This window comes from Dermacentor albipictus, chromosome 4 (assembly GCF_038994185.2).
Source record: "Dermacentor albipictus isolate Rhodes 1998 colony chromosome 4, USDA_Dalb.pri_finalv2, whole genome shotgun sequence".
Classification (NCBI taxonomy): domain Eukaryota; kingdom Metazoa; phylum Arthropoda; class Arachnida; order Ixodida; family Ixodidae; genus Dermacentor; species Dermacentor albipictus.
Genome location: NC_091824.1, coordinates 1,833,521 through 1,851,422, shown reverse-complemented (window position 1 = coordinate 1,851,422; position 17,902 = coordinate 1,833,521). Strand labels below are relative to the sequence as shown.

The 17,902-nt window shown below is 47.6% G+C and overlaps 1 protein-coding gene across 4 annotated transcripts in view; it reads right to left on the bottom strand.

The window, feature by feature from the left end:
• LOC139059570 (uncharacterized) overlaps positions 1–17,902 on the bottom strand; it is a 161,525-nt gene that overhangs the window by 68,523 nt on the left and 75,100 nt on the right. Inside the window, exons 3-4 of one of the 4 annotated variants that reach the window (XM_070538007.1) lie at positions 11,731–11,833; positions 6,596–7,840 (exon numbers count right to left, since the gene is read on the bottom strand). The exons of 2 other annotated variants lie outside the window; for them this stretch is intronic. In XM_070538007.1, coding sequence (XP_070394108.1) covers positions 7,776–7,840; positions 11,731–11,833 — 168 coding nt within the window. In that variant the 3' untranslated portion in view covers positions 6,596–7,775. Of the gene's footprint in view, positions 1–6,583; positions 7,841–11,730; positions 11,834–17,902 lie in introns of those variants that run through there. One more of the 4 variants, XR_011514203.1, reaches the window with a different exon arrangement.

The window sequence follows — 17,902 nt, the reverse complement described above, 5'->3', positions numbered from 1 at the left end:
ACGATGGGATCCATGAAATGGTAGTTAGTTGATTTTATCTCAGGCATCGGATCAGGGGTCTGAGGTGATGAGAATGACTGAGTGAAGGTATCGTTAAGTACAGTAGAACACAATAGGTCAGGTACTGGGTCCCCAGAAGTTGTTAGCAATGATATTCCAGTTTTATGGTTGTTTCCTCGTATGGCTTCCCAGAAGCGTTTTGGATTAGTCTTCAATAAATTTGGAAGTGTACAGTTAAGGAATGAAAATTTGGATGACCTTAGGGCTTTAATATATGAAATTGCTGCGTGTTTATATGCTAGCCAATGTGTCTGTTTTGAGGAATGTTTCGCTGTACGGAATAAACGTTTTTTTCCTGTTCGATAACCGATTAAGATATGTGCTGTACCATGGTGCTTTATTGTTGGCATAGACGGATCGAAGGGGTACGTGTTTGGTGAAAAGCTCACTTATTTTATTTTTGAAGATAGACCAGTTAGTTTCTACGGAGCGTTGCAGATAAAGTGGGAGGAATGTGTCTAGAAATATGCATAGTTCTCTGTTGATGGCTTGATCATCATCAGCCTGGTTGCGCCCACTGCAGGGCAAAGGCCTCTCCCATGCTTCTCCAACAACCCCGGTCATGTACTAATTGTGGCCATGCCGTGCCTGCAAACTTCTTAATCTCATCCGCCCAACTAACTTTCTGCCGCCCCCTGCTACGCTTCCCTTCCCTTGGGATCCAGTCCGTAACCCTTAATGACCATCGGTTATCTTCCCTCCTCATTACATGTCCTGCCCATGCCCATTTCTTTTTCTTGATTTCAACTAAGATGTCATTAACTCGCGTTTGTTCCCTCACCCAATCTGCTCTTTTCTTATCCCTTAACGTTACACCTATCATTCTTCTTTCCATAGCTCGTTGTGTCGTCCTCAATTTGAGTAGAACCCTTTTCGTAAGCCTCCAGGTTTCTGCCCCGTAGGTGAGTACTGGTAAGACACAGCTATTATATACTTTTCTCTTGAGGGATAATGGCAACCTGCTGTTCATGATTTGGGAATGCCTGCCAAACGCACCCCAGCCCATTCTTATTCTTCTGATTATTTCCGTCTCATGATCCGGATCCGCCGTCACTACCTGCCCTAAGTAGATGTATTCCCTTACGACTTCCAGTGCCTCGCTGCCTATTGTAAATTGCTGTTCTCTCCCGAGACTGTTAAGCATTACTTTAGTTTTCTGCAGATTAATTTTTAGACCCACTCTTCTGCTTTGCCTCTCCAGGTCAGTGAGCATGCATTGCAATTGGTCCCCTGAGTTACTAAGCAAGGCAATATCATCAGCGAATCGCAAGTTACTAAGGTATTCTCCATTAACTTTTATCCCCAATTCTTCCCAATCCAGGTCTCTGAATACCTCCTGTAAACATGCTGTGAATAGCATTGGAGATATCGTATCTCCCTGCCTGACGCCTTTCTTTATTGGGATTTTGTTGCTTGCTTTATGGAGGACTACGGTGGCTGTGGAGCCGCTATAGATATCTTCCAGTATTTTCACATATGGCTCATCTACACCCTGATTCCTTAATGCCTCCATGACTGCTGAGGTTTCGACTGAATCAAACGCTTTCTCGTAATCAATGAAAGCTATATATAAGGGTTGGTTATATTCTGCACATTTCTCTATCACTTGATTGATAGTGTGAATATGGTCTATTGTTGAGTAGCCTTTACGGAATCCTGCCTGGTCCTTTGGTTGACAGAAGTCTAAGGTGTTCCTGATTCTATTTGCAATTACCTTAGTAAATACTTTGTAGGCAACGGACAGTAAGCTGATCGGTCTATAATTTTTCAAGTCTTTGGCGTCCCCTTTCTTATGGATTAGGATTATGTTAGCGTTCTTCTATGATTCCGGTACGCTCGAGGTCATGAGGCATTGCGTATACAGGGTGGCCAGTTTCTCTAGAACAATCTGTCCACCATCCTTCAACAAATCTGCTGTTACCTGATCCTCCCCAGCTGCCTTCCCCCTTTGCATATCTCCTAAGGCTTTCTTTACTTCTTCCGGCGTTACCTTCGGTATTTCGAATTCCTCTAGACTATTTTCTCTTCCATTATCGTCGTGGGTGCCGCTGGTACTGTATAAATCTCTATAGAACTCCTCAGCCACTTGAACTATCTCATTCATATTCGTAATGATATTGCCGGCTTTGTCTCTTAACGCATGCATCTGATTCTTGCCAATTCCTAGTTTCTTCTTCACTGTTTTTAGGCTTCCTCCATTCCTGAGAGCATGTTCAATTCTATCCATATTATACTTCCTTATGTCAGCTGTCTTACGCTTGTTGATTAACTTCGAAAGTTCTGCCAGTTCTATTCTAGCTGTAGGGTTTGATGCTTTCATACATTGGCGTTTCTTGATCAGATCTTTCGTCTCCTGCGATAGTTTGCTGGTATCCTGCCTAACGTAGTTACCACCGACTTCCATTGCACACTCCTTAATGATGCCCACATCTTAATGGCTTGATAGTTAGCTTTTTTATAATCTCGGAACTTTTTCCGCTGTCGGTATGTTTTTTGTTGTGTTGTTGTAAGTGTAAAATGCAAGATGTCATGATCGCTCAGTCCGGGCATGTGTGTCACCGCAGAAAAGTTATCGGGCGATGACGTTAGAATGAGGTCCAGGAGTGAAGATGTGTTTTGTGCTACACGTGTTGGAAGTCTAACGATCTGCGATAAGCCGAAGTCAGAGCAAATGGAAATGAACCGATTGGCCTCGGCCGACGAAGGATTAGAAAAGGGATTGACATGTGACCAGACAATGTTAGGAAAATTAAAATGGCCTAAGAGTATGATTTCAGTTCCGGGGAAACGCATGGTAATCTTATTTAAACAATCATATAAGTCATCGCAAAAGGATGAGTCGCTTGATGGGGATCGGTAGCACACACCTAGTATTATTTTTTTAAAACTAATAGTTATACAGCACCAAATTAGCTCTAAATTGGTATCAATGGTCACAAAAAAACAATTAATACATTCTTTAACGGCGAGCAGAACGCCACCACCAATTCTACCAGTTCGGTCACTTCGGTAAACAACGTATTGGTTCTCGCACTCAAACAGTTCGGCGTTTGTTATTTTACTATTTAACCATGTTTCTGTGAGTACAATGATGTCAGCATTACAGTCGTTAATACCAGCACATAATTCGTCTTTCTTAGGAAAAAAACTACGAATGTTAGTAAAAAGAACTGAACACCCGCAATCTTTTAAGGCACCTCCCCTCGGATGGCCCTAACTTGGCTGTAACTTACGGCCAGAACGAAGAGTTGTACCAGGTGTATGCGTTCTGCGCATTTCATAAACACTTTCACTGGCTTCGTCATATGCGTAGCATTTCCCATCCAACATTAGTTTTTTATATCTTAGTTTGAAAAGCGTGTTTTTCGATTTGCCATATTCTATTAATTTTTTCCTTATGTTACGAGTGGCTTGGCAGAAATCTTCACTCATTGCTGTGTCTGTGTTTTTTAACAAACCTCGCTTTGAAGAGACTAGCTCCCTGGTTTTATAGGTTTCAAATTTAGTTATTAATGGTCGAGTTTTCGCTGAATCAAAACGGCCAATTCTGTGCGCCTGGCATATATCAGAACCCGTTATGCTAACCTTCAATGCATTAGTCAGCAGGTTTAGTATCTTATTTTCCGATTCTGATGAAGTTTCGTCTGCGGTCTGGGATACCATAAAAGATCAGATTATTTCTGCGAGATCGATCTTCTGCGTCATCAAGACGTGAGTGAAACGCACTCATGTCTTTTTTGAGGCGCTCTACCGTGGCATGCAATTCTTGCATATCTTTTTGGCACTGCTCGAAAACAGAAGTTAGGGTTTCGACTTTCGCTAGTCTGTCCTTTATTTCGGACATCGCTTCTGAAACAGACTGCTGCTGTTGCTTTACTTCAGCTACTGTTTCCAATATTGTTTTTTGCGCTGATTCAATTCTCTTTGTGCGCTCATTCAAGTCCTTCATCGTTTTCAGGACTTCTGCAAGATGATCGGGGCCAGGGTTGCTTTCAACATCCCCACAAAGAAGAAGCAGCAAGGAGCAAAAAGGCAATAGGACGGCTTCAGGGCACGGAAGCACGATAGCGAATGGGTCATCTGGTCTGAAGCTACGACAAGATAATTCAGAAAGGCAACTAACCTGCAGGACAAAAAAAGAGGTGCGTAAGCCTTTGGTTCTTCCGCTCATCGTGCCTCCGTGGCCACTGGAGAGATACTGTTCGATGCTTGGTCTTATCCTTTCCAGACGTGATGACGTTGACGTCGCAGCTGCGCACTGGCGGAATTGCAGGTGGCGCCCGATGCGCACTGTCAGGTCCACGTGAGCTGTTGCCAGCAGGTGTGGGTCCTTCTGCGCCTACCGAAGTCCGTACTGATGCCAGCGGTCACGGAATTGGAGCAGTACTGGCACAACGCCAGCGTGGCCACGACCGTGTTATCGCTTACGCCAGCAGGCTCCTCTCACCCGCGGAGCGCAACTATTCCATCACTGAGCGTGAGTGTCTGGCCACTAGGGCCAGACACTCACGCTATATAAGTATGGGCGGTTGCGAAATTCCGCCCATACTTATATGGCCGATCCTTTTCCGTTGTCACAGACCATCACGCGCTTTGTTGGTTATGCTCATTGAAAGACCCTTCAGGAAGACTTGGTCGCTGGGCCTTACGCCTCCAAGAATATTCGTTCTCTATCACCTACAAATCTGGCCGACTACACAAGGACGCTGACTGCCTGTCTCGCTACCCGGTAGACGAGCCTGACGACGCCGACAGTAGTACCGCCGACGGCATTTTCTCTGTGTCTGCCTTCGCTAACATCGCCGATGAGCAGTACCGAGACCTATCGCTGCGAGTACTCATCGAGCGTCTGCGCTCTACACCTACCGACGCATCCGTTCGCCGATATGTCCTCCAGGGCGGCATTCTGTACCGAAGGAGCTTCCTCCCTGATGGCCCTGATCTTCTTCTTGTCGTGCCACAACATCTACGACAGACTGTGCTCTTTGAGATGCATGACGCACCCACTGCAGGACATCTTGGGGTAACCCGCACGTACGACCGCGTCCGCCGCCGCTTCTATTGGCCTGGTCTCGCTCGCTCCGTTCGACGCTATGTTGCTGCCTGTGATCCCTGCCAGCGTCGGAAGACACCTCAGGTGCTACCTGCCGGTCATCTCCAGCCGATCACCGTCCCTGTGGAACCGTCCTTTCGTGTTGGATTAGACCTGCTCGGTCCCTTTCCCACGTCATCCTCTCGGAACAAATGGGTAGCCGTCGCGACTGATTACGCCACCCGATACCCTATCACTCGGGCTCTCCCTACCAGCTGCGCCACTGACGTCGCGGACTTTCTCTTGCGTGACATTATCTTGTTTCATGGCGCCCCGCGCCAGCTGCTTACTGACCGTGGTCGAAACTTCCTCTCGAAAGTTATCGCTGACATTGTGCGTTCCTGTTCCATTCAACACAAACTGACTACTTCATACCATCCTCAAACCAATGGCCTGACAGAGCGGTTAAACCGTACTCTTACCGATATGCTGGCCAAGTACGTTTCCAAGGACCACCACGACTGGGACATTGCCCTTCCTTACGTAACATTTGCGTACAATTCTTCCCGGCACGACACCGCCGGATTTTCTCCCTTTTATCTACTGTACGGTCGCGAACCTACCTTGCCCCTAGACACGGCACTTCCTCCTGCTGCGGTCTCAACAAGCGAGTATGCGCGCGACGCCATCGCCCTCGCCGACCATGCACGCCAGCTTGCCCGTGCACGACTTACGGCCTCACAGACCACTCAGCAGTGTCACTACAACGCCCGCCATCGTGACGTACAGTTTTCACCTGGTGCGCTCGTGCTCCTGTGGTCGCCCTCTCGTCACGTCGGACTTTCAGAGAAGCTTCTTTCGCGATACACAGGGCCCTACCGCGTGCTGCGCCAGGTGACGCCTGTGACTTACGAAATTGCTCCTGTGGGCTCAACCTCGTCCTCTCCTGTGGCATCTAGTGATGTCGTACACGTCAGTAGGCTCAAGGCCTACTACACTGCTTCCGAGTCCGATCTTTAGTCGCTCCGGGACGGCGCTTTTGCAGCCGGGGGTAGTGCTACGGCACAATATGTGCGATCACGAAAGGCCAGCAGTGTGAAGACGACGACGACGGTTAGAAGCTTGCGCGAGCTGTCGCCTCTTGGCCAAGCGCAGCATATTTTCCTTGTAAATATATTTGTACATAGCTTTTCGTCTGCGTCTTCCTACGTAACAATATTACCTTCGTTTATCCAAATACTAAGGTATTTTTATTATCTTACCCTAGATATTTCCTGGCCCTAGATTGCCACTGCCTGTTCACAGGTTTCATTGAATACCATAACATTCAATTTTCGAACACTAAATTTCAAGCCCAAATTGCTGCCTTCCTGTCCACAGACATTAGCAGAAGGGTTGAAATCTGGGCCAGTTGGTACATACTTGAACGAAAAAACCAGTCAGAAACACAAAGGACAAGAGGAGAGGTTCACACCACAACGACTGGACTATCAACTGAGGTTTATTAGAATCGGTGTAGTCCCAGCAAGGCCAGCAGAGCATGCGCAACTGCATCATCACTAATCACATAGCATGAAAAGACAAAAAACGTTTCTATCGTGACCGACCCAGAAATCCTAATTCTTTTTCAAGTAAGCGCACCGAGGTTGTACTAACACGGTCATCACCTCATAAACTGATGTAGTACGCTTCCAAGATATCTCGTAGGGGCAAGGGCAAAGAAGAGCGAGAAAGTGGAAGTTCACGTGTCAATATTTTTATGCAAAATCATTTCCAAGGTTTTGACTATAGGTTCAATTTTAATTGTTTCCGGGCCAATCGTTTTGGTAAAATTGCAGTTTACGGACTTATTTTTGGGACCAATGGGTACTGATTTAGAGGTGTTTATAATTAACGAATTGCTTAAGAGCCATGTGTTCAGCATTCCAAGACACCGTTTGCTTTCTTCACAAGTTTATGCAAATCACCGTCCTTAAAAAATAAGCTTGTATCATCTGCATCAATAATGAAAGTTGTGCTATATCGATGTTCACGAAGTCATATACATAGTTATTGAAAACTAGAAGACGCAGGACACTACTTTGGGGCACGCCAGTTAATAATTCTTTAAAGCTAGACATAGTGTAGCATTTAGAGGCAATACCACCGCTGGCAACCAGTTGTAGGAGTTGAGGAGGACTTCGGGATGAAAAACTTGGAGGTTTATTTACATTATTTACAGTGAGACGACGAATGAATTAACAGTCATAGAAGCCATTACGGGCCGGCAGCAACTCGGACGCTTCGGCCCGTGGCAAGAAACTCAAAAGAGATGAATCAAGGAATGCTCTAGGAATGCTCTCTTGCTGCTCCCGGTCTGTGTTTTTTAAGCCCTTCGGTGTCTCGAAGACACGTCACGTTCCGCCAATGGGAGAGCCCGCTCAAGTGACGCCATTTTCGGCCAATCGGCGAGCCCGCTCAGGTGTCGTCATTTTCGGCCAATGGTAGGTGCCCATGCTATGGTGTTACACCCGGCGGAGAGGGTCGCTGCTTGGTCCCCCATTGTCCGAGGGTTTACTTCTCCCTGCGGTATTGCCTTGCTGACTTGCAATGCGCCGTCACAATAGGCAGATGGGGGCGACGGCAGACCAAGGCCCACAGGGTTTTCACGGTGCTTTACAGCCGTCTTGCCTCTGGAACCACGTTATCTGGAACAGTGCCAGGCTCTCGCTTCACTTTCGGGAAGAGTCAAGTAGTGAATAGCTCCACCTGCGGCACACGAGGAGGAGGACGTCAACTGGTTTGCACGTGCCGCGCCTCGGGAATGTGGTATCCGTGCTTCTGCTCTCCTTAATTAGCTGTAGTGCTATTCGATGTGGTCTGGTGAACTCGAAGTAGGCTCAGGAAACGGTCCCGTATCTAACAATAGCTATTATTTCAACTGTTTGCTGTCGGTATTCCAAATATGGTTGGATGACATTTCAAAAGTTACACCGAAAACTATAGTGGTCTAGATTTTTTAATTAGTGTAATGTGGTTAATTCTATTGAAGGTTATTGAGAAGTCAACGAAAAGTGCAAGAGCATATGTTTCCTTTTCAAATGCATCCAGCATGATTTACTTTTGCGTTAGTAGCGCAGTTTCGGTTGAACGCTGCTTTGTGAAAGCAAACTTAAACTAATACATAAACGAATGGTTTCAATCTTAAGCAAGCATCACATTATGACGCCTTTTTTAATTACTTTAGAAAAAACTGGCAGTTATGAAATGGGTCTATATTTCGATATATTATTCTTGTTTCCACCCTTGAAAGTAACAGAAACTTTGGCTATCTGAAGACGCCTAGAAAAGTGCCCAATGAAAACACTAAATTAATGATATATTATACAATATGAATAACATGTTTAAGTGGCCCAATTTCTAGGCCGTCAGTGTCACAACAACTGCTGCTCTTTAGGGACATGAAATGAGCCGTGAGCTCCTGTGTAGTTACCGGAAACAGAAATGCACTTTCGCTTGTTTGCATTCCCATGAAAGGGGTGAAATTATTGTCATGTGAGCTCTCTCCAATGGAGGTGAACAATTTATTAAAAGCTTCGGCAAGGTGAGCACCAGTGAGGATCTCGTTCTCCACGGTAAGTTTAATCGGGTATGAGATGCCGTCCGAGCATGGATTAAGCAACATGTGCGGCTTTTTCCAGACGGTGCGTCAGATGTTTTGGTTTTTTCAGGGTCAAAGAGGATACTGAAACATTTAAGTTTGCTTTGCTTAAGAGAGAATTTGTAGTATTCTTGTCTTTTCTAAACGTCTTAAGGTCTTCTTTGTCACTAGATTTTAAAAAGCGCTCGTAAGGTGTATTTTTTAATGTTATAGCTTGAAGGCACTCTGAAGTAATCCCAGATTTTCTTGCCATGCTTCGTTTTGAATGGAAAGCACTTGTTACAGCTAGCCTTCCATAAAAGTTTAAATAATGAAATTATACGCTGTATCTGCATCATTTTCACAGAAAACACGTCCCCTTTTATGTTGGATATACATGCAGTAAACATATCTATAGTGCTTCGTTATATGTACCGGAGTTGTGCAGGCGGTGGCTTTGCACCCTTAAATTGAAATTTCTTTTGGCTTAAAATTACATATACAGGCAGATAGATAGTCACTAATAAGTTTTCACGACACCAGAAGAAATAGGCGCGTTTTTGTTATTTGTTATAAAGATGTCAATAAGTGTGCAGGAATGAACATGGAATGGAGTAGGTTCTTTTATAACATTTGCAAATGCATTATATTCCAAGATATCAGAAAGTTCAAGACGTTGGGGGCTGGAAGTTAGCACGTCACTATTTACATCACCGCGGATAGTAAGGTTGTAATCATTCTCATTAGCCCACGACAGGAAAGTTTCCAAAAACATAAGAAAGGTGGACATGTTGCATTTAGGAGGGCGGTATTGAAAGATCTGCATGAGAATTCTGTGAGAAATGAACGAGATGTATGCCTGTCGCACAGATTTGACGAGAAATGAACGATACGCTATGCATATTGAACGACATTTCGTAGAAAATGTGCGTGATCTGTATGATGTGCTACGAAGACTTTGCTACGAAGTGCACGAGATTTATCCGATGTGCTACAAGAATGCGTAGAGCATGTATCAGATGTGTGATGTGCTATGTAGACTTGAAGAGATCATGTATGAAGTGTGTGAGGTGGCATGTGATGTGTACATACTGTAGTATATGAGCAACATGATCTTTGAGGATGACTATGAGCTGACTACAAAGTATGTGCACTTAAGTCGTAGTGCATACAAAAGCTCAATAATGACAGTGAGATTTATGATGAGTTGTTTGTAGTACATGCAAGAGCATGATCAATGTGCTGTAGATGACATTTAACCATTGTGACACATATACCAGAATAAATTACAGAGCAAATAGGAGGTTTTGAGTTCAACTTCTCGAATTTCGTGCAATGCACGCGTACATCCCAATCAAAGCTGGTGTCAGCACTTTTGGTGCAATGGTTTTCACTTGTGGACGTATTCTCGGATGAACACTTACGGCGATACTGCTGCCTTTGCATGACACATTCCCCGGCCAGCTAATAAGCACTGGATAAAACAATGATATTGTCGAAAGCTATTATCAGATGATACATCTCTTGTTCAGAGTACATCTGCCTAAGATTTCAATGCAATATAGGAGTTGGCTACCTTCAAAGTTTCATAATAAAATGTTACGTTTGTTTGTGCACACAATAAAAGAATCTGGCAATGTGATTATAGTGCATTGGAAACACATCAAACTAGGACGAGTTGGCAAAGGAGTTTATTGCATGCAGTTTGATCAGTGAGAGAAGATGCATGCACTTTGCCACATCCTAATAATTTTGTTTCCATCAGAGATGTCAGTAACACATAGTAATGGGCGAACTTGAAGCTGCATATTTTCCAAATAGCCAAATGCGTCAACCACAAAACCATCAAATACAAATCTGCTAATCTCTTTTCATTAGCCATGCTAAGAGCATGCTAGTGTCTGTTTATGTGAAACCGTAGTAGGCAGGCATGACATTGGCCATGCATGCCCACATATAAAAAATCAAAAGCAAAACCAGAAAACACAGTATAAATAAGTCGGTGAAGAGATAGCCAAAACAGCAGTCAAAATTCATCGCACTTTGTCACAAATAAAGAAAAAATAAGAAAATTAAATAACCATCAATCCCTAAAAATGTCATGCGATCAATGCACAATTTTGCTATGAAAAATGATTTCCACTAAGTCGTTCAAAACTTGCTGAGAGCTTGACCCAGTAAGAAATACTCATATGTTCACAGCAGTGGCAATAAAACGAGATTGGCGTCACAACTTGACCATTATCTGCCTACATACTACACAAAACTGAATGTGAAATTAAAGGACAAGTGACAAAGTAATTCGTGTGCCAATAAAGGTTAAGCGCACTGCAATGCCGTGCCATGCGTTGAAAGCTGACCTCAAAACAACGAAAATGTAAGTCTCCCTACATTGAGGAGACCGATGGGCGGCGTCGAGGTGTGCAGCAGCACCCGTTACGAGCTCCGCAATATCCATGTTTTTCGTTGTTTACATTTCCAGTAACCGACAGAAATTGTATACCATCAGAACCGTGAACGTCTGCGGAATCCGGGGACACCATCCTCTAGGACCTAGGCCCGTTTCCGGCGGCTCCACAATTTCAAGAAGCTGCCAGGTACGCGGTGTCGGAGCTAGCATGCATCAGAGCTAAGGCGCGGTGGCCGCCGCCGCGTCACGTCGGTGCAGCGTCTGGCACAAGACACCGACGCATATGGCGTCTCAAGAGATCGCTTCGGTTGCGGCGGGCGCCTCAAAGGGCGCGCCGTCCCAACCGAAACCCGGTACGGAGGAAGACGGCATGAATTTTTTCGAAGCCTCCTCATAAAGACGAAACTAATACAACGCTTCTCACGAACGCTAAGGACCTGCGGCGGTTTACGAGAGAACCTGACGAGGAGGGATGGCAAACGGTGCTAACGCTCCGCCAAAAACGGCAGCAAGCGAAGGAACGCCTGCAAGCAAAACGGAACGAGCCTTCGCAGAAGGAACAGAACTCGCCCCCCATCCACCGACGCAAGGTGCAACGGAACAAGTTACCACCACTGCCGCGGGATGACTTCAAGATCATTCTCCGCCCACACCAAGGACTCCCGTCGAAAACTCCAACCAGTCCGATACTCGCAGAAGCAGTGATCGCGGCCTGCGACAACAAAGTAAAGGGTGAGCATTTTATACTGCGCATAAAACAGGGCTCAAACATAGCAATAGTCTCAACGTCTGAGGAAGAGACAGCTAATCTCCTACGCAATAGCACAGCTCTCACAGTCAATGGCAAGACGCACGCGTTCAATGCGTACGCTGCCACAGGAGAAGGTGCCGTCAGAGGTGTCGTTCCTGGGACTCCCGCCGCACACGCCCGGAGAGATAATCAAGGCAAACCTCCGCGTCCGTACCCAGGGCATCGAGATAATCTAGGCAAGAATGCTACGGGACTCGAAGAGCGCAGTCATCACATTCCTCGGCACGGTCCTACCGCGGTTCATCTGCTATCCGGCGGGGAAATGGCGTATCATCCATACCGCAACTCGGTGCAGGTGTGCAAGATTTGTCACAGCGTCGGCCACCGCACGGACGTTTGCCCGCAACCGGACACAAAAGTGTGTGGAATCTGTGGGGCGCTCGAGCCCGAAGACGGACACGAGTGCTCACAGCGATGTGCCGCTTGCGGGGGGCAGCACCTCACGGGCGACCGAAGCTGCAAAAAACGTCTGAAGCAAACACGACCACAAAGCCGACCTAGAAGCGGAGCGCACAAAGCTGCTCAACAACACCGACCCCAATGGGTTGCAACAGAAGACGAAGAATTGGAGCTCAGTGACTTTCCGGAGCTCCCTCAGTGGCAAGAGGGGACCCACTCGAAATTGAGACAAGAAGGAACATCGACATCCAGATCGAGATCGCGTACCAGGCGGCGGAGTCATCAGAGATCTAGGTCAACATCCTGGGCACGCAATGTCAATTTCTCTAGCCCACAAACAGGAGAGGGCTCCACAGGCTAAACATCAGACGGCGGCCACCGCCACACAACAGGTAAGCTGGGCGCGAATAGTGTCTCCCACTGCCGATCCAGTAACTCAGAGTCCAGCCTATCAAAAAAATCTTTGAGGAGAACAGAATTTTAAAGGACAGTCTTGCAGAAATTCGAAGGGAGCTAGCTGATTTGAAACAAAGGAATGAGCCCCACACGAACAAAGACAAGCCAGGAGAAACCAAGAACGCGAACACACAGGTGACAGGAAAAGACGATAAACTGGATACCATAGCCCAACAAATCCAACTTCTTTTCGCAGAGCTCTACAAGCTCAAACGACAGACAGAGGACTCCTCTTCTCATGCCACAAAAGAGGGACCGAACAAACGAAAATGTGCCAGCCCGGGAACTCCTGCAAGCAGACCTAAAGAGAGAGAGCTGACCGACAGCGAAAGTACTATAGATGGCTAATCGCCACACGAGAGTAGCCGAAAACCTCGAGGTCTGGCAGTGAAACTGCAGGACTGTTAGAACTAAACACGCAGCACTTTTGAGTTTTATAGATGCGACGCCTGTTCCCCCGGATATAATATGCATACAAGAACCAGGCAAGAACATACCGAACCTGAGAGGATACAAGATGCACACGAACCTTGACCCTCCTCAGATAGCAGCACTGACACGGGCAGACATAGCGGTGAGCGTGGACTACGTCCCTAACTGCGGTGTCCAACATCAGGTTCTCACGGTCTGGCCATGTAGACGCTGCAAACCAAAAACAGTTATTGCCAACGTCTACAGCCCACCTAGAGATAGGAAGGCAAAGTTCGACGTGCTAGTGACGGTCGCATTGTGCAAAGTGAAAAGCAACGACCGGGCAATTGTCCTAGGGGACTTTAACGCTCCGCACTCTGATTGGGGCTATGATCGAGGTACTCCTAAGGGCCAAAGGCTAGCCGACCTCACGGAGGAGCATAAGCTAGTCCTGCTGACGCGACCGGGTGAACCAACCAGAACGGGAAACAGTGTAGTCAAAGATACCACGCCGGACCTAACTTTCAGCAACAATGACAGAGGTGTTACCTGGACCAACCTAGGCGAACACCTTGGCAGTGATCACTGCATTATTAGTATCTCAGTTAACACGACGCGGGTTCACCATAGATTAGGAAAAGCCACCTAGGAAAAGCCACCATAACCGACTGGACAGCTTATAGACAGAAGCAAAGGCAGGCCACACCGTGCGATAGTGCTACAGAATCGACGGAACTCATCAGGAGAATACACAGAAGCACTACACGGGAAATATCGACAACAGTCGAAACACCGGCAGTAGACAGGCATCTACTACACTTGTGGGAAGCGCGGAGAAGTCTAACCAAACGTTGGAAGAGACAGATACACAACAGAAAACTCAGGATCAGGATAGCCAGACTTGCGCAGGAAGCCAGTGAGTACGCGCAGCAGCTGCAAGACACCAATTTCCTTCAGTTTTGTGATGCCCTCAAAGGAACGCTTAGCACAAAGCGAACATGGGCTATTCTGCGCGGTATGATAGATCCGACAGGAACACGGACCACCACAAACAGAACACTGAAATTAATTGAAAATGAATACGATGGCACGGCCGATGCCCTCATTGAGGACCTTAAGAGCATCTACATAGGAGTACCGGATACAACAGTGCAATACAACTATGAGGGACCAGACAACGCGGAGCTGGACGCACCCATAACAACGTCAGAGCTCTATGTATCCGCACAATCTTTCCGTAACAACACCGCACCGGGTCCGGAACACATTACAAATGCGATGCTGCGCAACCTGAGTCAGGAATCACTGCGCGAGCTTGGGACCTATTTCAACGATAATGTATGGTCCGACGACGGGGAACTGCCAAAAGAATAGAAAGAGGCTACTATCATACTCATACCGAAACTGGCTAAACCCAGAGATCTGCAAAACTTGAGACCAATATCGCTCACGTCGTGTGCAGGGAAGTTTATTGAGAAGGTGATCCAAACACGACTGAGCAACTACATCGAGCGGAATGAACTTTTTCCCCACTCTATGCTTGGCTTCAGGCCACACGTCTCGGCACAGGACGCCTTTCTTATGCTTCGCTACGAAGTTTTGGACCCGCCACGAAGCAAAGCCAGGACAGTTGTGGCGCTCGATGTCAAAAAAGCGTTTGACACGATATCTCACGAAGCAATCCGCGAAGCTCTGGAAGACATAGGTTGCGGAAGAAAGGTGTTTCGGTACGTCCTTACCTTCCTTCGCGAAAGGAAGGCAACGATTGGGTTGGGCAGTACAGGCTCTGAGGTTTTTGCGATGCCCAACCGAGGAACTCTACAGGGCTCAATCTTGTCACCTTTTCTTTTCAATGTCGGGATGAGGCGACTGGCCCTAGAACTCGAGCAAGCACGGGACCTCGGATGTACGATCTATGCCGATGACATAACGTTGTGGGCACACCGGAGTTCCTACGGAGGAAAACAATACCTATTACAGGAGGCCATAGACAAGGTAGTAAATTTCACCAAGCACGCGGGTATGACGTGCGCACCGGAAAAATCAGAGTTCATGTGCGTACGCAGCAAGCGTCATGAGAAAACTACTACACCAAGGATAGACTTACATCTCGACGGCAAGGCCATTCGTGAAGTCGCCCAAATGAGAGTGCTTGGCCTACTTATCCAAGAGAATGGCAACGTCGATGCCACAGTTCGGAGCTTAAAACTAACCGTTAAGAGCGTGGCACGTATGATATGGCGAGTTGGACGCAGCCGCAACGGACTCGCGGAACAAGAAACTATTAGGCTGGTGCAAGCATTTGCGATTAGCCGCATTACTTACGGCCTGCCGTTCCAAAAACTTAACCAAACTGAAATGAAGAAGGTGGACACCCTTATCAGAACGGCATACAAATCTGCTCTGGAACACCCGAACACAGTCAGCACGGAGCGCCTGGAGCGGTTGGGTATTTACAACAAATATGAAGAACATGCCTCTGCAGTTCTGATATCGCAAAGAGAAAGGCTGGGCTCTACGCCCCAGGGTCGCTCTATTCTCCAAAGACTGGGATACAACGCTCCACCCCTGTTCTGCGGAGACGAAACAGACTTGTCACGAGATTTGAGGGAGCATGTCCATGTCTCACCTATACCAAGAAATATGAGTGCCAGGTACCACGCAGGCCGCAGACAAGCCAGGACGAGGACTCTGCAGAAGCGATTCGGCAAGGATTCGGCCGTCTACTACACGGACGCGAGTGCAACCACTCGCAGGGACTTCTACGCGATCGCCGCAACCAATAGAGTCACCACGATAACCGCTCCGGTTAAGACTACCTCGGCATGCACAGCAGAGGCAGCGGCGATAGCGCTGGCGATACGAGGCGCCGACGTTAAGGGTCAGTCGGCTCATGTGCTTACAGACACGCAGGCAGCGTGTCGACTCTTCATGCGGGGAATGCCTACCGCGCAGCCCCCAAAGAATACTCGGCTCACGACTGGACCTGGACCACGGCATTACATGGCGCCCCGCGCACAACGGACTCGACGGGAACGAAAGGGCAGACCGCATAGCTCGAGGAAGCAACGACCGAGCAGCGGCCAGAACCCTAGGGGAACCACTGTCCACAGTGCGCGACATATTAGAGAATCAGAGGAGGGAGAGACGGACCTACGGCCCTCCGCACTGCAAATAGAAGACAAGCCCAAGACTGGCGTCACATACAAACCAATTCATAACCACACCTAAACCTCTTACACAAGAAGCACCCGAAATATTACACCGACACCTGCCCGTGGTGCGGCAAAAAACCCACGCTGGCCCACATAACGAGGGAATGTACGGCTCGGCCAAGCAACGTCAATTCACCTTTTCTAAGCGTCACAGACTTCGTACGGCAGTGGGAGGCACTACTCGCAAGCGAGGATCAGGCGAGCCAGTTGGCCCTCCTGGACCAAGCTCAGCGAGCCGCAAGAGCCAGTGGAGTCCTGGACTGAGGGCCCCACCCAGACCTGCCATAACTCCGATTAATTGAGCAATAAAGTTTTTCTCTCTCTCTCTCTCTTTCCCTACATTGAAGCAGGGTCTTTAAATGATCAACACGTCATTCGCGGACGCCGTCACCAAATGAAAAACACCTTTTCAAAGCGTTGGCACAATAACCACGAATGTCAGAAGTGCGCGCACACAGACAGAACGCAAGCAGTTTCCGAAAGCACTCGCGACAGACTGTATGGGCACTCTTACGCATTCGACGCATATCAGACGCGCGCGAAAGACGGTACGGATGTTCTTACAAGAAAGCAAATCCAGCCGGCATGGCAGCACTACCCGATGCGCAAACAGCACCACTCATGAACAGTACACATCCGTAGGACGGCGCACAACAAGCTCGACGCCAAATCCGTTGTTGATTACTCCGCTGAGAAACACGAACACCTTATAACACTCACAAACCAAACGACGATGTGCTGCGAATTTCAAACAGATTTTACAGCCCTGACTGGTTGATACGGCTGCTCCGAAGGTAGCTGTCCTCGCTGTTGACAGCAATGCCAGCAAAGCTGTTGAAACAGGCCGCGTATTACGCACAACATGAAAATAATACAATCTACCTCTGCTACCCATGCGATCACGGTTACCGGAATCAGAGACGCCGAAGTGAACATGCTCTATCGTTAGGAAATGACGTCATTTCCCCTAATTTCGGACCGGGGTTTATAGTTACTTTTCCGTGGCGCAACTCTTCTTTTCGAGCAAGGCGCGACTTGTTCTTGGGACTGTGAGGGCGCTGCGGTCGAGCTTTGCGCCAAGTGAGTGGCGCTGCTCTGCTGACATGTGCCGCTTGTTGCGGGTGTTTGGGCTTCTTGGTACATGAAAAGGCCTTCACATATTACTATCTCATGCATAACTGCACATCCACTTATGTTAAATAGGCAGTGGGAGGCATGGCTTGCGGACGAGGGAAAGGAGAGTCAAGTGGCTCTCCTGGACCAAGCCCAGCTAGCCGCTCGCGCCAGTGGAGCCCTGGACTAAGGGCCCAACCACGCTCGCCTACTTTTCATTTTGAAAAATAAAGTTTATTTCCTTCCTTCCTTCCTTCCTTGCGCTTCCTGTGAGGTAGCCGATTTCATTTTCTCGCTGTGTGTGCCTTGCCACTGTCCTCGTGCACGTGGCCGGCGGTGGAGGCCTTTTGCCTCCGGTCCAAGTTCTGCGCTCACG